Below are 25,643 nucleotides of genomic sequence, written 5' to 3'. Positions count from 1 at the left end.
ATGCAGAGCAGCAAGAGATGGCTGAATAACAGAACAACATACTACACAGTACCATGCAGAAGTCTTAGGCAGACATTGAAATTGTTTAAATGATCTTCATGTTGGTGCTATCATGTTTGTCAAAATGTTTGCGACCTCTCATAACGTCATCCCAGTATTTGCCACAACTTCAATACATCCATGTATTTTTTGACTCAACCACTGGCACATCTCGTATGGCTAATCAGTACCTCGCTGACCTGGAAAACTATTTAAATTATTTACTTTATTTAGTTGGTGGTGAAATTTATCGAATACATGGAATGGCTGAGGTGCACCTGAGGAGAGGTTTGGGAACTGAAACACTGTTCATCTCAACATCCCATGAGATACCAGCAACTATCTAGAGAAAAGAAGAAATTTACTGTGTGCAAGAGTGTGTGTGAGACAGAGCACCCTATGATGGACCAGCACCCCACCCACAGTGTTCCCCTACCTGCCCTTTTCTGCCTAGGATAAGCACCAAGCCACCCCCCCTTGACCCTGTACTTGTAAGTGCAGTTAGGTCTTGAAATCCGCCCATCTTCTATTTCATTGCAGTTTTTTGGACAAGGTAACTAAAAGGTTGGTACCATTCTTAAAACTCTCCTTTCCTTGGTTGTTTTTTTGTGGAGCCACTTTGCTGTATGCTAAAGGGTATATGGGAATTAAAACTTCAAAGGGATTCCTTGTAGAATTTTTATATGTAATAAATGCATGTATTTTTCACTTGTGATTTAGTAATCTGGCATTTATAATAATGATATTAATATTAATAATAATAATAATACTATTAGGATTGTGGTGAGCAAATGCTCATGCTTATATGTAAGGTACAGCATCATGCAGTAAACGAATTACAGCTACTGATACACCTGAGCACGGAGTAGTGAGGCCAGATTTGGACCCAAGGCTGTAGAAGTATCTGCTGCATGACAGCCACATTTTGCTCACTCACAAACACAGAGTAAATGTAAATTATCAATAACCTTGTATTGGTGTCATTTGTGTGCTTAAACCAAGGGTGTAGCTAGAAAATAAAAAAGGTGACCATGGAACCCCCACTTGGGTTAACACTTTCAATCTGAATAATTTTCAGAGCTGTGGATCGGTACATCTTGGGACACCCTGAATCTATCAGGATGTCCATACGCCTCCAACACCCCAGGCTTAGTCACTGAAAGAGTTAATTAACCACATATAAATTAACCTTAGTCATGCACTTAATCTTTTATATTTTAAATATACATTACAGCACTTCACATTGTCCCTACGAGTTACCCATCCCGTACACACTGAAAGCATTCAACTCAGCTGTTCAGTATTTACAAAGGAAACATTTTACTGATAAGACTTCTTGGTGCTATCTTTCATAACTAAAATTAATGCTAACCCGCGTGTATCTTGTACATATCTTTTTACAGAATATGTAATTCACACACTGAAACTAAAGTCCTGCAAACTTTTATTTACACTTTCCATCGGTCGCGTCACTTCCAAAACTGGCAGGCATGTGATCCAATGGATTCCATAGTTATGAAGAACAAACAAATCACAACGCGAGGGGGGCGGAGCTTGGCGATTCAAGGCTGGTTGGTCTGTGCAGGTAAGTGAATATGGTTTTCGCTTTCTGTCATATAAAAATCTATTTTTTTCCTTGTTTATTTAGTAACTGAGCGGTGTCGCGTAGCACGGTTAATGGAGAAAGAAAGAAAGGAATGTGTGGTAGATTTAATAATATAACGCGGTACCGCATTATGTGTACTTTGCGTTCAAGTCAACAGGCCGAAATAGGATTTCTGTCAACCGAAGGGATAAATAAGAACCAGGTAATAAATCCATGCGAGGAAATTCAACTTTTATAACGCACATTTTACAACTATTGGAAATAGATAGATCACTTCGTAGGCTACATCGTATCTGGCAGCGGAACTCTTATGGACAAGGTTACACAATTAAAAATTGTGTATTATGATGAAAGGTAACACACATAGGCCAAATCGCTACACACAGCTAGCTAGGAAGCGTCATTTGCAGCAGTGGCAGTACGTGCAAAAATGTTACTGCTAACAGTGAATGCACTAAGTTGAATTAGTTTCTGGTGGCTAAATGATGCTTACATTTATTTTACAGTAACTTTCCAATTCGCAGTAGCGTGACTTTCATGCAGATAACCATTAAATCAATGTCCGATCATGTGAAGTTATGATGCAAGGCAGAAGGCCACTGTGTTGGTCCACCGAGTTCGAGAATAAGACACATTTACGCCTCGAGCATAAAATTCGGCCAGAAGGGTTAAGAATTCGTTAAACTGCGTTAATGCCGATATGTGGAGCAGATGTTAATTTGTTTTTAAGAGTAAAAACTTGTAAACCATAACAAACCTAGCTAAAACATTGGTATGAATCGGTGAGTTTGTTGTAAAACGTTTCATGTGTGCCATTAGAACCAACAGTACTTAATAAAAGTGCATATCCTCATATAATGTTATAGTCAGAGATAAGGTTGTTGAATTTAGCTTGACTCCTATTATTCTCCGTATTTGTGAAAATCTTCGGCCATAAGCCTGGTGCTACATCACATTCTCAAAAGCGTTCACCTACATCATTTTAATATGCATATTACAAATTATTTTCCATCCATGTTTTTTAGGAACTCATTACAAGTTAACCTTACTGATGGTTGTCTATTCACCGTTTGGTCCTATGGGGAAACGCTTTTCGTAGAGAAAGATGGACTCTGTTTTGTACAGGTAAGAAACTGAATTCTGAACTAAGACGAAGCTTTTCTGTATATTGTTTATAGTGTATTATTCACAATAGTATTTTAACTCATTGGACAGGCAGGCACGTTGGGCTGTATCAGTTCTGTAAAAGGCTGTGGGAAGACGTGTGTATTGGCATGCTGGCTAATGGGAGGCGGATGGTGCGTATGTATGGACTTGGGAACACCAGGGGGCGCCAGTGCCCGAAGGTCCTGCGGGATTGTTGCGGTACTGCGAAGGTCCGCCTTTTTTAATCGAAGGTCATCATTGTTGATTAAACAGTTACCGTTCATGGAATTTTTTATGAAAAGTTATTTTAACCTACCGTAGTGCGATCGATACGGCATTCTTCCAATCGGAATATTCGAGAATTAATTTTATATATTAAATATATATTTTAAATGTATATTCTAACACTAGTATCACATGTATAGCTTGCTTTATGTCTTATAGTAGTGGGCTTCAGAAGGCGCCGGCTCCCCCGCAGTGATGACGTTTCTCTTATGTCGAGGCTGGCAAGTGTTTTTCGCATCAGTTGTCTGCAGGCGGGTGTTTTTTCGCATTATTGCGAGCCTTATGCAAAATACGTGGTTACAGCGTGCCCGACATAGTTCCGCCTGCGTAGTAGTTCTTGTTTTCTGCAGATATGCGTAAACCCTCGTTGGTGCGTTACTTTACGAGACCGTATTGGTATATATTTATATCGGAATCCGCCATGTATATATGCCTGATTGGATAACCCGGAGCATATTTATACAATCAATGTGATTGTTCTCGACAGGGAGAATGGTTGATGTATGTATTTTACGATGTGGTGTTTAATGTTCCCGAAAACCCCGCCCAAGTATTAAAGCAGCTGGCGCTCATTGGCAGTCCTGCAATGGCAGCAGTTTTCCACTGCGGTATAACGGTGTCAGGTTCCCTCTGGCGGGAGACAAAGCGTTGTTCACGTTTATAAACTGTCAGACATCTTGGTCGTCAACCCCCGCCCCCCTCCCCGAAGTTCTCTTTATCTCATGCCTCACATTAATATGACATCATTTCGTTAATTAGCAGTGTTCGACATAGTTTCTCCTTAAAATAAAATATTTGGAATGGAAAGTTTTAATGTGCTTCTACCGCCAATATTTTTTCCCCTACTATTTAGAGAGAGGTGTTAGAAGATTCACATTGAGCCATTATGGCGCGTGATACCGTACAGTTTCATTTCCTTCCAGCCTCTGCAGTTTTTTTCCCCCTCCCTTGCGCGTTCACGTCGCGAGCGTCTCCCCCTGGCGGCCGCAGGACGCTCCTGCGCCCTCGGAGCTTCAGCGCTTCGCTCTAGCGGCGAGCATGAGGAATGTCTCCCGCCGCGGCTCCACCGCTCTCTGCCTCTACGCTCGTCAGACCCGACATCCGAGGGAGAGGAGCAAGCCGCCATTTTCCTAGCGTCGCACTCCCAGAAACGGAAAAAATATATATATTACCTACACAGAGACCGACAAAGGGACGCAGATTTTGTAGAGACCGAGCATGGGAAGAGGACAGCCGAATGGAAGACCTTTTTGAATTGGCCCATTTTTGCTGTGTTTTTTTGTGTTTTATCGAGCACTGTTTCTTACTCGTCGTTTCGCCCATTTCGTGAATCCGTGACGGGAGCGACCCGGGGGTGTCGAACAAAAAAAAGAAGCTCCACCGCGAGGACTCTGGCCGGAGCGGGGATTTAATTTCTTTATTTTCGGTATATTTTCCTGGGTGCATTTTGTGCTCGTGGTTTTGTTGTTTTTTTCCCTGAAACGGGGAGAAATTGTTGCAGAAATTCCCCCGGACTCCGCGCCTCATCACGTGGTAGGTTCCTCCTTTTTCCTTTGTTAGCCAGCCCCGCTAAACTAGCTAATCAGCCGAGTCAGCTAACCAGCTAACCAGCTAGGTTCGCCCAGAGCGGCCGCTTTTAGACGTGCAAACCGGGCTGATATTAAACGCGTCCCCCGACTTACGACGCTTGAAGGCACCCAGGTCCTTCATGGTCCAACCTTTCCCCGGCCGGCTGTGAAGATGCAGTTTTTCCCTCCTTTTCCTCTGTCGCCTTTCCCCTACAGTATTAAACATTAAATTAACCGGCTGGGGGCATAGAGGGAGCCAAGTCCAGAGCCGTCCGGGGCGCTGCGGTGGAACCGTATCCAGGTTTGGTGTCGGGTCGTTTCGTATAGCTGATCGGACCCCCCTCCGGACCCCCCTAACACCACCACGCATTTATCCGCGTGAAAGTAAATATGCGTCGGCAGTGTCACTTCATTACATGACTAGCATTGGTTTAACGTTAAAGGTAATGTTCGGTTGGCGGACACGTCTTGTGTTGCTGTAAGGTCTGCTGGGTGGGGGGGGAGACAGGGTTCGAGCGATTTCTAGTAGTTTTTATTTTATGATTTTCTTTAGCTCAGTTTGAAGTTGCTCGGGCATTTCTCTCGATGCTGTGCGTGTTTGAAAACTTGACTGGCCCCGGAGGAGAAAGCGGGGGTCATCGCGAACGAGTGCGTTCGGCCCACCTTACGAAATGTTTGCGTTTCCCCCCGTATTGTGTAATTCTCCAGCTAATGGCGCAGTCTCTTTCGGCGGACACTTTGGTCTGATTATGTTCTTCACTGTGGCTCTTTTATCAGTGAGCAGTTCAGGGCTTAGCCGAAAAGTCCTTTTTCCCCCTCACAGCTGGGCGACTATTAGGAAATAAATGACCCATAATTCGTTACTGCTCTGTTTTTAAACATTTTGTTTTCGTTTTGTGCGCTTTTGTGGAGCTGGACCTTGTTTCCCTTGACTAAATTTCCAAGGTGCTGCAGTGTATGCGTGCTTTTTTTCGCATTTTTCTTTCAGTTGATCAACTTTCTCACATATGGAACAACAAAGAGTGTAATGTGATTTGTGAAAGATGAGGAGCAGTTTCTATAACTGGGCGAATTACATAATCTCCCTCTTAAATCCCGACTCCTCTGTCCACAATCTGCTGCCGGCGCCTCTCTGCTTTCGGGTTGCGGTTATTTACCCTGCAAACCCATCGGCTCTATTCTCCTCCCCAAACATGTACCTAATCCCTGGGGTGGTGATCTTTGTGTCGTTGGAAAGGGGCATGTTGAACTTTAACCCCTTTGCCAGCAGCATAGTCATTCATTCTATATCTATTTTACACCTCATGCATTTCCAGGTATGCTGTCTTGTTGAGGCTGCGTTTTGGATTTGCATCAGATATACATTTTTTGCGTTTAAGACACTTAAAGTTCATCCATTCTTGCTCATATTATATATTTTTGAATTGTATGGCTAGTTCCTTTATTCAGATGAGCCTGGAACTTGGACATAATGTTTGCTCCTGGGAATTCTAGTATTTGCCAGTTCTAACATAAACTTTACGGATTATTAGATCTTTCCCTGCTTTTTGACAGGCTCAGTATGTTGTGTGTGGCTTAGACAGTGTGTAGTAAATACCCAGATGTGCCTGTGTAGTTTCACTAGTTAAGTGTTTAATAACTCTGCAGTTTCATGGGTTTGATTCTGTAGTTGTAGGCGGTTCTCTTCTGTTGTTTTATGTTTATCTATGTTTCAGTGTATAACAGCATTCTAGGTATACATACAAGGAAAAAGGGTATTTTAGTGATGTGCTGTAGTCCGTGTCCTTTAGACCTAAAAAGTTTATGTGGAGGTCCTGTCTCATACTCCCGGTCCCAATGACCGTGCAGTGGAGCCAAAGTGAAAGGTCAGCACTTGGAAAGATGTAGGATACTGTTGTTGGTTATTCAGTAAGGCAGTTTCTATGTGAGAATGGAGTAGTTATGTTGCTGAGGGTTTTTTTTTCACTTTTTGCCTTTCTTTAAGGACAAGATGTTAATCTACAACTGTGTATTAGCCCTTCTATCAAGAGTATGGATAAAATCAGTCGTGTTGACGTTGCATTGCATTGTCTAGCGAGATCTTTCTCAGCTGCTTGCTATTAGAAGCACAGGAACCTGAAATACAATCACAGCAGTGCAGGTGCAGCTTGTGCTTTGTAAGAAGCGAGCAGATGCTGGGAAACATGCCTTGATAAATGAGTTATTGTACAGTGCCTTGTTTATGATGAAGTGGTGGAATTGAGACATTTGATTTTAATTTGATAATAGGGGATTTGATAGGAGCATGGGGTACTTGGTGATTTATTCTGTGTTGCATTTCAGTGTGTTCATTTTAACTTTAAACAGTTATGATTAATTTAGGTTATAGTGTTCAGCCCATAAATTCATCAGAGAGATGTGCTTGGGATAGATGAAGTTGCATTAACTACATGGTGAAGCGTCTGTTCAGCATGTAACTGTAGGTATGGTTTAAAGTATTTGCAGATATGTTGCACTCAACTGTAAAACCTGAAATTGGTAGTGATGAAACCAAGTCAAGCCTGTTATGCTAGCACAGGTAAAGGGATTTTTCAGAATGCTAGTTTTCACACTTGCAGCCATGCAGATGCCTCACCTAACTCCTTTTTTCCTGTGATTTCTGGGACGCAACGTGAGGCACACAACTTGGAGAAGGGAAGTTTAACACCTTTTTAAAACCAGTTAATGTCCCAGGCTGTCCTTGTAGCCTTGAAGTTCAGGGACTTCAAAGAAGAAGGTCCTTGTTGACTTTGTATGTTACTAGAAAGTTCTGATTAGGAAGAACTTGCCCTACAGATGTTTTTGTTTCCAGTTGTGATGGGATTTGGCGGTCAGAGAAATGTAGGCAGAGCTTCCTGTGTGATGTCTACAGGCAGCAGACTTTTCTTCACTTGTCATTTTTTTGTTATGTAAATATGAATATTCCCCCATGCTGTCATTGTATTCAAGTTGAAATAGAACAAATTTATTAAGATTATCCATGTCAAACATTCTAACCTAAATATGTATTTTTAAAACATACAGCTTTCTCACTTTTTCGGCCTGGAAGTTTTTCCTTTTGAAAAGGAATGATTTGATATCAGTGTGTATTTCTGCAAGCCCTTTCACCTCAACCCAACCAATACATACCCTATCGATATAAATGTTATTCTAACACTTTCATTATGACATTTGGTGTGTTGTGCATATTAACCCTCTCAGAACTTGCATTATAAGTTAAACCAGGCATGCTTTCCCAGTGGCACGTTTTGTGATGCATTTTTTGAGATTGAACAGACACACAAGCATGAAATTCACTGCTTCATTTTTGTCCCAGTTAGCAGGTTGGTTTTGGGTCACTTTTACACATAACAGCAGTGAAATGACCCTGCCTGAATTAGGGTTTTGGTTTTTAAAAAACTGGTTTAAGTAAATGAAGGCCTAAATATATCTATGGTGAATTTTGAATTCTGTCTAATTATCCTCATCTGGATTGTTTTCTTACTGCGCTTGACACAGTTTAATGAGCGACTTCAGTAAGCAATTTAACGTACATATCAATAAATGATTTTTTCCCAGTGATTCATAGCTGCAGCTCTTCAGATTAAGTACAATCGGTGTTGTGTTGGTAATGACAATAGATATATCTAATTAGATTTTGAAGTTGTGGTTTTTGTTGCTTTTGATTTGTACAACACGTCTTACTGCTTGAGACATAACACATCTTTTAATAGTTTTTCTGCCATGTGAAAGACTTCTGGTGTTAGGGTAATTTTTTGCATGTCGGTCATTGTCCATTTAATTCAAGAACTGCAGTTAAGGTGATGCTTTTTTGGTCTAGCAGGATCCTTGACTTGTGGCTGTTGTAACTGTTTCTGAAGTGCCTTCACATTTATGTTTGAGTAATATATCGACAGCATAGTATTGGAGCTTAAATTTAAGAATTAACCAAATAGTACATTTTCAGGATGTTAAATGACAAACTTGGGTAATGCACTTGCTGGTTTTTGGATTTGTCTCGGGGGCCTTCTTTATAATTAACCTTTGCATGTACACATAGGGCTATCAGGAAACACTGTTGCATACCTCAGGTCTTTATTGACCTGGCATATATAGGCACATATAATAATAGGGTTTGTGTGTGTGTAGTAGGTTAGATATATATGTGGGCACTCATTGTCTGTAGCTTGTCGGTAATTAAATTGTCAGTCGCAACATTTTTCACATTATAGGACTCGGAGTTGCCGTTGGGCAGATTTTTAGCTTGCTAGATATCTGACATGCATCTGTGATGCATTGACAACACTGTCAGGTCGCATCTTTCAACAGTTCGCAAATAGTCATCGAACACCCAATTTATAAGTGACCAGTGATTTGCCGCCAATCTGGGTCTGTTGTCGGCAATCTCCAAACACCGTCGGCAAATGGAAAGTAGTGCTAAAATCGTGTAGTGTGAACTTGGCCTATGGTGTGTGTTTTTTTTTTTATGGTGTGGTGATAGCAAGGTCTTAATGCGTTAAACTAAGAGAGGAATCCAGGTCTATTAAGAATGCGCAGACGGGTCTGCGGTTCCAGGAGCCATACAGCAGTTGGTTAAGATGCTTGCGTTGATAACCATTCACTCTTTGTTGCAGTTAACTTGGGGATTATTATGCCCTGCTGCTGTTTTATTCTCTCAAACCTGAGATTAAACCTGAGCTGGAGGGTTGAAGTTGTCCTTGAGCTATGTTACTGGGTGAGCTGCTCAAAAGCCCTTTAATAATAGTCTTTGTGTCTGGGTAAATTGAAGGACACGTTGGCACTTCATGCAAGTTGATGTGGCAAATTATGAATATTACAGCAGGTCATAAAACAAGTTGTATGTGGTTTCCTTGCTTTGGGAGTGTGGCTGCCTCTTGTTGAAATCGCTGTAGTTTTACACCTTTAGGTGGGCAGAAGTCAAATAAGACAATGCGTCTGCTAACAATTTTACCGTAGTTAACTGTCGTGCTGAGCCCAGTTCTCCCATGTGTCCCATCTACTTCATTAAAATTATCTGATCATGATCTGAAAATTGACTTATCGTTTTCAGATTATGGGGCTCTCTAAGCAAGCACGCTTAAAATCAGTCAGCAAATGTGAAAAACTGAATTTACACTGAAATTCTGTGAATGTGTGATCTACAGAAATCCACTGTTTGTTCCTTTTCTTTTCCACTAATCCTTAGGTGAACATATTAATAACACAAGTGCTTGTCTAATAATTTAATGTACACAGCTTCATAGCCACACTGGGCCTCTTCTCAGCCCTGGAAGTGCCTTATGCTGTAGTGCAGTCATTGCTGCCTCAGTGTAGTACCTGCTGGTTAAAAAATGTTAAAAAAAAGCTGCTTCTTATCAAGCAATACTCATCTGAAATCGGGAGTCATTGACATGACAAAGACGTTATACCCTGACGAAAGTTTCTTGTTTTCGACATGCCTGGCTGTGCTTGCAGAGCCGCAGTTTTGTTTCTGTCAGGTATTTACGGTGTTTTTCTGTCCCGGGTTTTACGTTTTTAAATGTGTACTTGTGTGGTCCTGGCTTGTGGGTCGGTTGATGTGTGTTTAAGGTTGTGTGCTGTTGAAATCGAATTAATGCGCTTGAGATTCTAGGTGTAACCTGATGACTTGGTATGTATCACTTGCAAATAAGCAGGAAAATGGTCAGGTAGTTAAACTTAAAATGTAGATGCCTAGATAAATTCCCTTAGGGGTGTGATGCTTTAAATTACTTCTGTTTTTTTCTGGTTTGTGGATGGTTTAGCTCAGTTTTTCCAGTTTTGTAAAACTTAACAGGTCTTGAATTTCAGTGCTGGATTTAACCGATTCTCACAAATCTAGCACTTTATAATGCGGGAAATTTCAGAAAGCATTTACAGCAATATCTAATAAAGTTCAGCTAGTGTTTGCACTGGTGTGGAATGTGCACTCACTCTCCCTCCCTCTATAAGGCTACAGGCCCCAATCCATGCCAGAGTCCAGTTTGTACCTTGCACATCTGCTTATGCGCAGCATTGCATTTTATGGCGCATTTTACTGAGATGTGCGATTTTGTACCACTTCGTTTCGCAATATTTTCACAACCAAACCTGATGTAAGTTACCAGCGTAGTTACATCTATTGTAGTTAGAACTTCGGGTTTGGGAAACATTTGCTAACGCAGGTAAAACCAATAATTTGGGAAACGTATCCCTGATCCCGCTAATATTCCTTTGCATGACATTTTACACTTAAAATTCTCAGGTTCGTTTTACAGCTCGATTGCTGGTGAGCAATCAACATCAGAATGAGATATTAAGTAAGATATTACAACTTTGCATTCTTTTTGTTCTTTGTTTAATGAAAGTTCTAAATAGCACCTGCACATGTTTATGGATCTTGTTAGGTACCCCGTTCACAGCGGGATGACCATATATGTCCATAACGGCTACTAATATTATACTGTGGTAAACTAACTGGATTATGCCAATATTTTCATGATCCCACTGATCTGAAGCGCTGCAGATATAGCTCCAAAAAACGCAACATACACTAGGCCTTATATTTCAGTTCATCAAAACTATAATAAACCCAATACACCATATAGCTGGATGGCTGCAATTTCAACTGATGGAAATACAAACCAAAATTTCAGGTATGGGATATTTAGGTTTTAGTGTTGGTCAAAAACAAGAGATGCATGAGTGAAGAAAACACAAAAATTACAAGGAAATCGAATGCATTTTCCCCAGTTTTTCTTGGTGGTGGTATTAGCGCCATATCTCACTAAACAATAAAGCCACCAATGCAGTTTGCTGTAAATGTAGACTACTGTGGTTTGCTGTAAAATGGTAGTATGAGTGGATCGAGCAGTGCCAGAAAATATTATTCGGTGTATGCATGCTCAATAATGCTGCGTGTACGCAGAGTTGCGAGGTACAAATCAGGCAGGTGATATGAATCTGGTAGTGACAGCTTCCTTCTGCTCTTGCCGCAGATTTCAGTGAAATGAATTTGAAGGCATGTAAACATGGACCACTGTTAAGTGGAAGAGAGAGAGTGAAGGGAAAGAATAGAGAATGGGGATCAGAGAGAAGAGGGAGCCACCAAAAGAAAGACTAAGGACACTGATGCAGCTCAAACACACGACCAGCAAAAGACCACAAACTACAGCAATGTATACGCATACTATGCAAAAGCTTAGGCAGTCTATGAGAATGACGCTCAAATGACCTTCATTTTAGTGTGGCACTATGATATTTGTTAGTGTCAGCTTAGCCATTTCAGAACCCCTGCTGTACTTACCCCAGTGCTTGCAGCAACCATCCAGTACACTTGTGTGTTTGACTTGACCATTACCCCACCTTGTATGGCTAATCTGTACCTCATTGACTTTTTCTAACAAATTAGTGAATTAATTGGTTTTAAACTAGAGGAGAGTGACGAAATGCAATCTGAGGTAATAGGACTAGGTAAGCCCTATAGTTAAGCTAACAAGTACCCCCCCCCCCCCATAAAGCATTTAAGTGGGGAATTCTCTCCCTATTTTGAAAAATTTATTTCAGGCCCTGGTTATATAGTTGCAGATCGAAGTGTTCTAACACGCCTTGATTACTTTAAAGAATTGCTAAAATATATGCAAATGAAGTGTTAACAATCACGTGATTTTTTTATGCCATCTTTATATTCATCTCCCCCTCGCAGCCTAGTCATAAATGTTGCCCCCCCCCACCAGAAATGTCTGTCTCTCACTTTGGAGGATGCATTGATTTATTTAGCGTGCATAGTTGTGAGAAGGGCTGTGAGTGCTACACAGCATGCTGATGTAACCTGTGAGCGGCTGTGGAAATGCCAGTCTGAGGTTTTTTGTCTTCTGAATTCCTGGAGGGTTTGAAGATCGAACCTATTTCACTGCTGATGTCTGTGGTGGGCCTTCAGTTGTTTCAGTTTTGTTTCTGGTACTGGATTCTGCTTTTCCCCCATTTGTTTAGGAAAAAATACGTAGGCCTGAGATTGGCGACACCCATCATGCACTGGCTTCCACTCTACATTAGCTCTTAATTAATTAAAACGGTTGTAGGTTAATCATTCATCAGACATTTCACCTTTAAATACGAATGTGTGGTTGTATTTGGTCGGTGCTCTTGAAAAAACTTGGTCTGATAATGCGTGAATTTTGTATACGTTGTAAAATTTACATTTTAATGTACTTATTCATTGTGATCTTATATCACAGATGATCGTCAGTGCACAAATTTCAATTTCACAGCCATGTTTTTTGTCCATCTATTTTTAAATAAGTGACACATTGTGCAACCAAGCATAACTGCTGAATGTTTTACAGTAATATCTGTACCCCAAACCAGTTCTGGTCATGAAATGGCAGTGTTTTTTATGCCTTGTTCAAGGTGGACTGATTTGAGCAAAAAAAACTGGAGCCCTTTTGAAGAAAAAAATTATCCTTGATCATAGAATCAACATTTGCGCAGTTCGCTTTTCTAGATGGTCTCATAAACTCAGTTTGTAGAGGATTGTTTATGGGCAGTTTTCCACTGCACCCGGTACCAAAAGTGTGGTATTTCAAGGTGTTTGTTTTCCATGCACATAAAAACTGGATGACATCACAACATGAGGCAGGTATTTTCTACTTTGTAATTCGAAAAATGGCTGTAGTATGTTAGAGTAGGGCTGTGCGATATGAGTATATGTATCGGATGACGAAATAAAAACACTGGTCGTTTCATATTATGCTCTAATGTTTATTTTGTGATGTCGCAAAATGCTGTTTACGGCAACATTTTATCATTTCGATGACAATTTGCAAGGTTACATGCCTCATGGGATGTGGCACTTGTATCGAAGTTTTTATCGGACTTCATTTGTATCGCGCAGAATACAATCCACAAATGTACCATGATCCACCAATATGTAACTATACCCAAATATGTTTTTTATTTGTGTTTTAAAATCATATCCACAAAAAATGAAGCGATTTGTACAAGTGAAGTGTGCTATGCCCATTTGTTGACCACTTCCTGGCTATTGTGGACCATGTTACATTTGTGGCTTCCCTCCTATTTACGGATTTTTGTCCAGTCCGTACTGCTATGGAGCCCCTAGGAGGTCTGACAGGGAAATACATTTTTTGAAATAGTTTTATTCACTCATAATAGTTTTGCGATCCCAATATAACGTTATGGCATGGATAAACCTAAATAATACAGACATGTCGTGTAAAGTTTGCTTTAAGCATTAAACTATGGGGGACAGTGTACACCATGTAAGCTTCTTATTAATTGCACTGTGTCTATTCACCGCCATTGACTTCAAGCAAGACAGCAGGGCTATTGAACGTGAAGTGTACGCATAGAAACATATCTAATACCTGAAAAACCTGTAATATATTGCAAACATTGAAAGATATTACAGCCAGAACACATGTAAAACTAACTTTACTGCAGTGTTGGAGTTAAGGTCTAAACTCTAACCCGCTTTCCGGAATTTTTCAGTATAGATCAGCATATCCCCACATACATCATCAAGTGAGAATACCAGGGAGGTGTACCCGGAAGTGGGTTCAGCTTTAAACCTTAACTATGACACCACGGTAAAGTTAGCTTTTTATTCAGTTTTCTGACTGCATTATCTTTCAGCTAAACCAAGCAACACCGGTTGGTATTCCAGATTTCTTTATGGGTGAGATTTAATTAACATCTAAGTGTTTGTGTGCTTCACCTTCAGTAGCCCAGCTGTCTTGTTTACAGTTACTGGTGGTGAATAGACGGTGAGTGCAATTATTAATAAAGTATAAAAATACACATATGAAAGTTAGATGATGTGCGTTGTCCCCCATAGTTTAATGCTTAAAGCACACTTGACTGGACATGTCTGTATCATTTGGGTTTATATTTGACCATTAATCCTATCTTTTGTACTTTAAACGGACACAGTACAATTATTAGTGATGGAAAAGTATTGTGAGGTTAAATGAACACAGTTCAGTTATTAGCTGTTGCGAGGGAATGCAAAACCATTGAGTACTCAAAATGATTTCAAAAAACATTTTCCCACCCAGCAGACCTCTTAGAGGCTTCATTTACAGCAGCTGAGATGTAGAAAAACACGCCATTGTCCATAAGTATGTATTTGTGTTTTGTGTTGTGTGAAATCTACAAAAATGTGGAGCGATTTGTAGACGTGAAAAGGGTTTTGCACATTTGTGTATCACTTCCTGTCTAATTGTGCATCATATTACTTTTGTGACCTTGATTCTTTTTATTTGCGGATTTTTTTCCAATTCCTACCGCAGCTAATCTGTAGAAAAAATCCATAAATATGAGGTGCATCGGGATATAAGATTTTGGTCATATCGCACAGCTCTAGACCTAGTCCAGAAACTTTCCATGGGAAGTCCGACTAGGTGATGTGTGATATTGATACCAACATTGCATGTTATGCACATGCAGTTCTTAAAAACGTCAAGGACTGCAATACTCAGCTGGGTTGAGATCAGGCTTCATACTGCCTGGACATTATAGTGCAGGGGGTCTCATTAAAACCTTTGTACTTTGTCATAGGGAACAAAACTTAGCAAGCACTGCAATTTTAATCATTGATCATTTTCAAGATTATCTAGTGTATGTTATATAAATCACTCCTAGATGGGTTTGTGAGGAATTTTTCTAACTCCTTTTTTGCTTTATCCACTATTACAACAAAATCACGTTGCGATTTTTTTCATTTTCCCCAAATTTTTTAGCAATAATATATTACAGCAGATACTTTTTTTTATTCCTTGTCAAGCCATCCAGATCAGTTGAGCTTGGATCTCTTCGTGTTTATTATTACCTTTCTTGATTTTGTAGTTTTATTGTACTTTTCTGAGACGGCGGTGTTTAAGGCAGGCTATTTGCATAATCAATGGACAGTGAATGTTTACAGGTCCCAGTTTGCAGTTCTACCCGAAAGTACTGAAGTACCAAAAAAAAGTACCCAGACCGCTTTGGTACTTTGGGTACTTGAATTTTTGGTGCTGGTACTTGACCAGAAAGCAATGGAAAAGGGAAAGTACCGTACCAAAATGATAGTACCTGGTGCCCTTGGAGAAGGCATGCAGCACTTATGCAAAAGCAGCAAAGGTAAAACTTTTTAAACTGCTTTTTAAACATAAAAATCTATAAAAGGAATAATTAAAATTGCAGAGCTTGCCAAGATTTTTTTTCCCTATGCCAGAGTAACAGTAAAAGTATTTTAGCGAAACTTTAGCCCCCTGCGCTATAATGACCATACAGAATTGAAAGTAAAGCCTGATCATAGTCTTTCTGACTAACGATGTAAGAATTGGATGTTCATAAAATTTGATGTTTATATTAATATAGCATGTCATCCGGTCCTGAAATACACTATAGCCATTTTTTTAAAACTCGGTATAAAATACCCTGCCTCAAGTTGTGATCTCATTCGGTGCTGGTACCAGTTTTCATGCTAGTGGAAAACCAACACCCTGAAGTACCATACTTTTGGTACTATCCCGACGTACCAAAAGTACGGTACCTGGCGCAGGGGAAAAACGCGCTTAGTGGTTAATAATAAATGCTGCTGCTTCTCCGTAAAACTGGGGACTCTCTCATATTTTTTGAATATGAGGCACATACACAGTACATCTGCAGAATGTGCAGTGTTAATATTAACATATTATGCACATGCAGTTGTCACATTGTAAGAACCGCTATAATCACATGGATTGGGACCATCAGTAAGTTAAACCAAAGCATGTCATCAGATACAAAAGTTATCAAGGTGTCAAGCCTCTGTGGCCAAACAGAATGAGTAATTATTAAACTAACTACATGGAAGAACTGAAAACCAGGCCTGTATTTAGACTCGGGGGCCACATTTGATGAGCCTTGATTTAGACGTTTTGAAGTTCAGGGTTTTGTCCATGGCATAATACCTTGGAGAAGGAAGAGTCACACGGTGATAAAAAAAATGGTATTTTCAAAAATTGGTGTAGTGCTATTTGGACCTATAAGGGGGTAATTTCAAATTGAAATTAAATGTGGTGTACTTCTGTATTGGGGCTGTGGAAAACATCTGTTCAAAGGATTCTCAAAAGACGCCAAGCATTCAACTGAATTTGCCCTCTGACATGTATTAATACGCAGGTAAATGCTCTCATTCGATGTTTTGTTGTATAAACTGCTGGGTTTATGGGAGCCAATCAAAGTACATGGGTCTGCTGTACAGTTCCTTTTACATAACATCTCAGCCTCACTGTTTCCTGTACCTGTTTTTACTTCCTGTTGCCCACAATGTGGACATTTTATGGTGTGCCATGCAGTATCCCATATTATGAGGGAAAACCTCTGAACTCCTGTTAAACAGATTGTTATATGTGCTGAGTGATGCTTCTCCCTGACCTGCTATAATTTTAAATGTATTTTCGAATGTACACTTTGTCAGGTAATTTAAGGCAGAATTTTTAATACCGTAAAGGGAAAAATATTCTGCAGTCTTCTAGCTCTCAAAGGTTAATAAAGGTTGTTGTTGGTTTCAGAACTTAAAAAAAAAATCATGTGGTGTACATGATTGACTGAAGATGTCGTCAGACTGCCATAATTTACCAGGGTGGGGGTGGCTTTTAAACTTGATACATTATATAAATGGTAAGAAAAAGGATCATTGGTTAGGCAGGGATGAACGTGTATCTCGTATAGGAAACTATTGGGAAAATCTATCTTATCAGGGGAAGAAATGTGTCAAAATACATGCTAATGGAGGTGAGAGATTCATTATTTACTTGACATGAGGTAGCAAGAGCAGTGGTTCATTAAAAATGGAAGAATGGTGAATAAACTATAACCATAGGTGCTAACAGTTATGTGTACCCAAGAGTTTAGGCATTCTTATTCGTAATGCAGGTGAGAATATTTTCTGTGTATTTGTGAGATTGAAATGTAACTAAGCAAATAACGCTAACATGTCAAATCAGGTGTGGTAATCAACTTAGGAAAGTCTATACCATACATCTTTTATTTTTTTTTGGGGGGGGGGGGGGGAGGTGTGTGTGTATTGGCTAGCTCAAGTGACACCAGGAAGTCAGTGCTAAGCAGTAGAGTAAAATCTGAGGGTCACTTCTGAAAGTCTTTTTTAAATTATTGCTTTTGTTGAAATATGTGATTACCTGGAATGGACCAATCCAATGGCATCATGCTGTAGAAGGGTTTTGAGAGTGCTAGTATCATCACTCCTGCAAGGAGTCTTATAAAAAAATGTGACACATGTAATGTGTACCAGTTTCAACCACTTGGTATGCATGGCATCTTGAAGGCATTTGCCATGCCCTTTTGGCCTCATGGGGGAAAAATGAGCACTTTTCAAAACCAGCCGTGTTCAATTCCTATTCCTGAAATAAGTCTGTGACTGCATCAGGTCTTCCGGCAGCAGAAACTTGATGCAGCAGTGAGCATGCTTGTGTGTCAGGATGTACGGGAATTGCTTGGGCTTTCAGAGCCGGCACATGTGTGTTTACCTTGTCATGACTGGGAAAAGCTGCCTAGTTTTAAAAAGACATGCATTCTTCTGAATGACAGTAGAAGGAAATATCTGTCCTGTTATGTTTTTTTTTTCTTGATCTGAGTACCGTGTGCTGGTTTCGGAAAGTCTGGCGCCTGTTGACTGTTGTTCTGTGCAGCTTGTTTGCCATGTTGCCATGTGGCAGAAGTATTAGCAACCTGAAATTTAATCATTTTCGTTCTCAAACCCCCTACCACCACCAGTGCATCCTGGTGCATAATGCATATGTCCCAATTAATCTACATGCCTTCTACCAAGCCTTGTAATTGGGTAGACGAAGATTTTATTTGTCTAAAATGGAATAATTAAAATTTTAAAGATATCTGATGTGTGTTTACCAGAACAGTGCTGTGTGACTAAGCAGTGGATGTATCTGACAGACTACCTCGTTTGTCAGGTCTTTGACCTTTTATTTGTGGGTGGGGGATGGGATGTAGAGGCGAGTACCATTTAATGCCGTGTGTGCCCCTGATTTTCTTCAGATTTAGGCTTTAGGGAGCGCATTCCTCGGACTTTATTGGCATATATCAGGTTTTTTTAGCGGTGCTATTCTCGACCAGGTTGAAGGACTTGCATATCACTTTAGCTTAAGCACAGTTTAAACATAGGGGAAGTAGTTCTGAATTTTTAGTTTGTGAATAGTATATTTTATATAAAATAGTGATGCTGCTTTGAAATCTTAAAGCTGAAACCGTCTGTATTTTGGGCAAACAATATGTATCCCTTAAAATGAAAGCTTTGGTGTGGTTAATGTAGCCGCCTATGAATCATGATCCCTGTTGCCATCCGTAGTTGTCTTTTTACCTTGTTTATTTCAAGAGATCCTTTTTTTTTTAACCCCCCCCCCCCCACACACACACACACACATACATTCATTGCAATTGTATTTTCCTGTACCCCCAATGAAAATGTTAATAATAAAAAAAAAATAAAAAATCCATCTCCATATTGATCGCTAGCATAGGTGGGGGAGACTGGGTCTTGTTACTTTTACCACTTTGCATGTTGTAACCAAAATCCATGCAGTCATTTACATAGACCCACATACATCTGGTGTAAGCAGCAGTTTCAGAATGGGTAGTCAGGAAGGCAGGGGCCATGGTTGACGTCAGTCTTTTTGTAACGTGTAGTTTAGTCATGACTAGTTTCAGCAGGTTTTGTTAACAGTAGAAACCCTGCTTATTGGCGGTTGCTGTCATTAACATTTAATTGTAAGAATATAATGGACATATTCATCCCTGCAGGGAGATTGGGTTGTTTTGCATATTCCAGCTTGTTCTCCATAAGAGAGACAGACACACATGAATATTTAAGTGAGTGGAAGTTTTGGGGTCAGATGATCAACCAGCTCCCAGTACTCCTGGAGCAGGTGGAGCCAAGTTATTTGCTCAATGGCCCAGTGATAATACGATTACTCAACTTCTTGCAGGATTCAAACCAACAACCCTCCAGATCAGGAAGTGGAACTGGAGTTGGAATTCTAATCTCCTTGTAATACGAATTCAATTCTAGTTCTGTTCCCCATAGTTTTTTTTTCCAATCCCAACTCCATTCCCTAATTTGGACTGGAATTGATTAATGCATTCCGGAATGGCCCTAACCCTGCTCCAGACACTGGCTCAGGAGTATAATCTGCTAAACTACACTCTCCCCCAATACGACCATATAGATTCATAAAACCTGGTTACACACTGATCCCTTCTTAAGATCTTAAATTTTGAAATGTTTACAGATAGCGGTTCTGAGTTATTCTTCTTTATGAAATGGTTGTATGTCACAGAATTGAATCAGTAGTGACATTTCAGAATTCCAGGCGAAGTGCTGCTCCTGCTTTTTAAAGTAGATGTCTAAATATTGGGGGCGGCATGGTGGTGCGCTGGTTAGCACTGTTGCCTCACACCTCTGGGACCCGGGTTCGAGTCTCCGCCTGGGTCACGTGTGTGGACTTTGCATGTTCTCCCCATGTCGTCGTGGGGTTTCCTCTGGGTACTCCAGTTTCCCCCCCCACAGTCCAAAAACGTGCTGAGCCTAATTGGAGTTGCTAAATTGCCCATAGGAGTGCATGCGTGAGTGAATGGTGTGTGAGTGTGCCCTGCGATGGGCTGGCCTCCCATCCTGGGTTGTTCCCTGCCTCGTGCCCATTGCTTCCGGGATAGGCTCCGGACCCCCGAGACCCAGTAGGATAAGCGGTTTGGAAAATGGATGGATGTCTAAATATTGAAGGTTATGTTGGTCTTTGCGGATGTGTGTGTGTGAGAAAAAATAATTTAATTAGTCGTCTTGCTATCTGTTTATTATGTGCCCTTTGATACTCGTGAACTTGTCTCCCTGCTGTATGCTGTATGTTTCTCTCCACTGTTTGAAAAGTTGCCAATATTTGACACAATGGGTACCAATGTCTCCTAAGATCGCCGTTTCCTTTAGATTTTCCTGTTGAATTATGCAATGAATCAAGTCTAAAAGCTTCCACCGATCTGTAACAACAGGCTTTCCTTGGTCGGCTGATGAAAAAGCTGGTTTTGGAACAATGCATCTATGCTGGCAAATGTAGTACCTGTAGCTGTCTAATAACGTTATTTTATTAATACAATGCAATTTTTTTAAGTGCCAATTTAGAGCTGTTTGGGCTATTTTCTATTACTGATCAACAGTCACCTCTATTTTTGGAGGCAAGTTTGGTGTTTGTCTTCTACCATTGCCCAGGCAGCAACACCGATTAGTGTGGCATAGTGGTGATGCGCCACTGGGCATATGGAGGATGGGTGGGTGTGTTTGGTATGCATGGAATGCATATGATAGTCCACTGGGCTACCAACTTTATGAATTTGCCAAGTAGGTTAATTTGTCATTTCAGCCATAATCACAGTGAAACAAAACATTGTTCCTCCAGGACCAAGATGCACACAAAAAACAAAAGAACGGAAACAACATAAGACTACACAAGTGCAGTTACAGGAAAGACAACATGCAGTGCAGTTGACAAAGTAGCAACTGTGCTAGTTGGAATGGATCTTTTAATAAATAGTATTATTACAGACACAGCATAATGGCATATACTGTGTTTGGTAGTCCAGATGCACTTTTTGGTGGTCCAGTGTCGTCCTGGTTCAGAGCTGTACACTTACTTTAAATGGTACCACTGGTAAAAAAAATCTGTAGCACAAACAAAAAGCACACAGAGGGTTTACTGGTCATACATAAAATGTTCACGAATGATTCTCATTTGCATGTATTAGGCTACAAGTTAATCACAGTTCGCTACATTATTCTAACTGGAGATGCACCGATCCGATATTCGGATCAGTATCGGCACCGATCCATAGCTAACCAGAAGGATTGGGTTTTGGCCATATCACACCTGATACTTTACTTTTCATTAGTCTGTAAAAAGATAGCTATCTCTGGGCATAAGTGTTTTTCTTGCATGCCTTTACAACGCGTTTGTGTGACTTTACCAATCACTAGTATTATTATTAGTACTATTAGATCTTAGAGCTGGGCGATATATATTTAAAAACAGTAATAATGGCATATTTTAATAATATTGTGTTGGGCAATGCTGTTGAATAGTCTAACACTCCTATCCCTTTCTCATAGATGCACACGCACAGATACACGTGGCACCAAGCAAATATGAAATATGAAAAAGCTTTGTAGTAGTCGTAAATAATTCATTGACACATTCTGTCTTGGGGTTTTAGGGATATGAAGTGGCAATTTTAACCAATTGAACCACCATTATAACCATACGAGGAGTTCAAATATATTCATGTGTGTGTGTGTGTGTGTGTGTGTGTCTGTGTGTGTTCAACTGTGTCAGAAACTTACGCTAGATGGCTGAACTGAAAGCCAAATCACAAATTTTTGTTTTGTGTGTAGTCTGGGCCTGCTTCGACAAAGGCGATAATCACTGGTTAGTCACTGTCAGATCCCAAAACCAGGTTGCTTGTCAGATATTGTCAATTACTGATATCGTTATATTGCCCAGTCCTATTAGATATTGGTACAAGCATGCAACACGCTTATTGACACACTGACATTGATGAGATTTACTCCTTAGCTTTACTCCAAAATTTGGTACTGAATGACAAGGCATTTTTCTGTGCTAGATGGTATCTAACCAATTCTGTCGGCGCCATGAAAGAATCGAAGTTTGCTACCCAGCCCTAGTGGAAAAGCTGTTTGTCAAAGTCTAATATTTTCTTAGTGAAACAATAGCTAGCACATGTCTTAATAACACATTAAATGTAGTTTGACTATGATACTCTTTAAATTGTGATGCATTCCCAATATGATTGCACTTTGATTTATTTTATTATGGTTTTTAAATATTTTAGGTGTATTAGAGGAAGCAGATAAGCAAATCACCCATTGGTAGTAGACAGCGTGTTGAGGATGTGATGCGTACGTAGAATACAATACCAAAGAATGTGGCATGCAGTCAAAGGAAACTGGGTCTATAATTAGTTTTATGTCCAGGGGGCAGAAATATAGGTCGCTATCATAAGCAGAAGTGTTTTTAAAGGATGACAATGTTCATTTGGCATTGAATTTAGCAATACAATAGTCTGTTAGCTAGCTATCATGTAAATCAACATTTTGCAGCTTCTGGCTAGTACATGTTTACTGTGAGTTGTTTTGTAGTTTAAACAATTCTACATGCATTTGTATTGTTAAAAATACAAATGAACAGTACATCTAAACTGACACCATCATCCTACAGTTAAACACTTTTAATGTTTGGCTGGCTGTTTACATCTGTAATATCAACGCAGCTTGGTTTGTTGGGTGGATTCAAAAGCTGCTACTCCCCTGTAGGCGGTGGTGGTGTGAAAGGAATTTGTGTCTGAATGCTGATGAGGGAGAGTGGATGTGACCCAGGTTAGGCAAGGGAGGTCTTTTTATGGGCAAGCAGGAAAGGAAATATGGGGGTGACTTTGGGGTTGAGGAAAGCGCTGTGTGGTTTGTTGTTATGAATTGCACATCGATCAGGTAAGGAATGTCTCAGGATTTTAACTTACCCATCAAGTTTCTTCTATTACGCCTGGCATTTCTCACAGCTTAGAATTTGGATAGGTTTTGTATAAGTCACTCTTAAGACCAGTCATATATATATATATATATATATATATATAATATATATATATATATATATATATATATATATATATATATATATATATATATTAAAAAAAAAAAGTTTAAACTTTTCGTTGCAACCATCTGCCTTCAGGTTTACCTCAGATGTTCTCTTTGACAGGGTTACAGTGTTTTATTTTTTCCTTAATTGTAAATGAATGTCACTTTGCCTGGCAGGAGAATCCTTACAGCTGCAGCACATTTACCAAGTCCAGTACCTGCAGTCAAATATGGCAGCCTGACACGCTTAAATACTTGTGTCTTTGTGAGAGTGGTGCTACGATGCGAAAGTTTGCTCAGAGCGGTTTCAATAAAAACTACACCAAACCAAATACCCCTCCCCAAACTGCCCTAGGCATTGTGACTAATGAGCCCTTAGCACTCAGGTCCTCGCATTGTCACATTACAATCTGTATTGTATGGGTTGTCTTCTCGGCAGTAAAATGCAACAGCAGTCATTTGTCATTAATGTGTCTTCCTCTGGGATGAATTCGTTTTGCAAAGTTTAAATATATTTGTTTGTTGCCTGTGTTACTGTGAGCTTCTGGCTGTGAGTGGAATGTCAACAGAGTTTTGTTTGTATCTTATTTTTGATTTGATTGTATAGTTAGTTTTTGTATTATCCCTGTCACCTTAATGACAACCTTTACAATGGCACAATTTATCTACAGTGAAAATCATACTTGGTACATATTGGAAATGGGGCTCTTTATTTAGTCTCATTGTCAGCCTTTGTGTCTCAAACTTTAAACCTTCATTAGAAGTCACAGCACTCCGTACTGTGGTGCACCTGTCACTCATTGATTCTGCCTAATGGTGTCTCCCTCTCCCGACAGGCTGTCCCCAACGAGGCAGTAGGTGGGTGGTGTTGGGCGAGCCTCGGCACTGGGAGAGCTCGCCGCACCCATCTCTCTGCGCTGCATGGCTGCGATGGCGCCCGCTCTTACCGACGCGCCAGCCGAAGCTCACCACATCCGCTTCAAACTGGCTCCTCCATCCTCCACCTCTCTCCGGGAAGCGTGGAAAACAACAGCAACGCCAGCAACATTCTGATCTCCGGCAACGTGAAACGCAAGGCAACCGCTCCCCCCCCAGCGAAGAGTGCTCCCTGGACTTCCGGGGCAGCAGCAACAACAAGAAGGAAGAGCAGCAGCCCGTCGAGGGCCCCCCGACCCCCTTGGCGAAGCTGCAGCCTCTGGTGGCCTCTTACCTGTGCTCTGATGTGACTTCTGTCCCCTCCACTAAGGAGTCCCTTAAGCTACAAGGCGTCCTCATAAAGCAGTCTGTCCTGAAGACACAAGGTATCTTGCCTGGCTCCTATTTTAGTGGGGACTTCCTGCCCCGGAAGCACCAGACTCTGGAGCTCTGCGGAGAGCAGCTCAAGAGCCTCATGAGCAACAGTGGCCAGCCCACGGCTCCTCCCCCCTCGCAAACCCCCGTCAATGGCCTGGCTAGGAAGCAGGCGCGGACCAGCGTTGACAGAGACTCCGCACCCTCGCTCAATGGAGGCCAGCCGGAGGCCGGGAGGGATTCCCCTCCACGGGAGGCCGAGCCGCTCTCTGTCCAGGAAGGCCTTGCTAGCCGGACTCTCCACAAAGGGGGTACAGAGCAGCGGCCGCAGCCAGCTGGCCTTTCGTGTAACGTGGCCAGTAGCTCAGAGCAGCCGGCTGGCCCCGCTGCCTCCGCTGTGGTCTCCGCAGTACACGAGTGCCTTGATGTTAAGCCAGAAGTAGTCGGCAGCCCCTTGACGGCACCTGTGAGGGAGGGTGAGGGGGCGGCATGCCCCTCGCCCGCAGCGCCACAGGCGCAGCTGGACATCCGGGAACGTACTCTGCAGACCCAGAGTCGCCAGGGCGAGATCGAGGGCCGGCTGCGTCGCCTGCGGAAGCGGCTGCAGGTGGTGCAGGCAAAGCAGGTGGAGCGACACATTCAGCAGCAGCTGAGTGGTCTCCTGCACACAGCTCTTGGCAAGATGCCCAGCCTGGATGCTCTGCGCCGACGTAGCCCAGCCATTCTCACGCGCAAGACGGAGGCGGCGCTGTGGCGGGCGGCCGCCGAGGCAGGCACGGGTGATGGCCTGGGCCGGTTTCTCCGGGAGGGCACGGTGCCCCTGGAGCTGGATCGCCTCTCTTTGAGTGGCGTGGCTAACCTGCGCTCCGCTGAGAGCGCCTTCGACTCGGACGTAACTGAGAGCAGTTCAGGAGGCGAGACCGACGTGGAGGAGGATGAGCTGACTAAGGCAGACATCAACCAGTGCCATATCTCCATGTGAGTCACATGACCGGTGGGG

The 25,643-nt window shown here is 41.4% G+C and overlaps 1 protein-coding gene and 1 long non-coding RNA gene across 2 annotated transcripts in view; both read left to right on the top strand.

Annotated features, from left to right (window-relative positions):
• Nucleotides 1-1,585: 1,585 nt before the first annotated feature.
• Nucleotides 1,586-23,312, top strand: LOC125741885 (uncharacterized). Its single transcript, XR_007397930.1, has 3 exons — nucleotides 1,586-1,624; nucleotides 2,671-2,770; nucleotides 2,861-23,312. It is a non-coding gene; the product is annotated as an uncharacterized LOC125741885 (long non-coding RNA).
• Nucleotides 23,313-23,452: 140 nt separating this feature from the next.
• kansl1a (KAT8 regulatory NSL complex subunit 1a) overlaps nucleotides 23,453-25,643 on the top strand; it is a 28,021-nt gene continuing 25,830 nt past the window's right edge. The window contains 3 exon segments of the mRNA XM_049015476.1: nucleotides 23,453-24,356; nucleotides 24,359-24,432; nucleotides 24,435-25,621. Of these exon segments, the coding sequence (XP_048871433.1) occupies nucleotides 24,275-24,356; nucleotides 24,359-24,432; nucleotides 24,435-25,621 (1,343 nt within the window). The 5' untranslated portion in view covers nucleotides 23,453-24,274.

This window comes from Brienomyrus brachyistius, chromosome 5 (genome assembly GCF_023856365.1).
Source record: "Brienomyrus brachyistius isolate T26 chromosome 5, BBRACH_0.4, whole genome shotgun sequence".
In the NCBI taxonomy this organism is placed as follows: domain Eukaryota; kingdom Metazoa; phylum Chordata; class Actinopteri; order Osteoglossiformes; family Mormyridae; genus Brienomyrus; species Brienomyrus brachyistius.
This window is presented reverse-complemented; position numbering and strand designations above follow the sequence as displayed.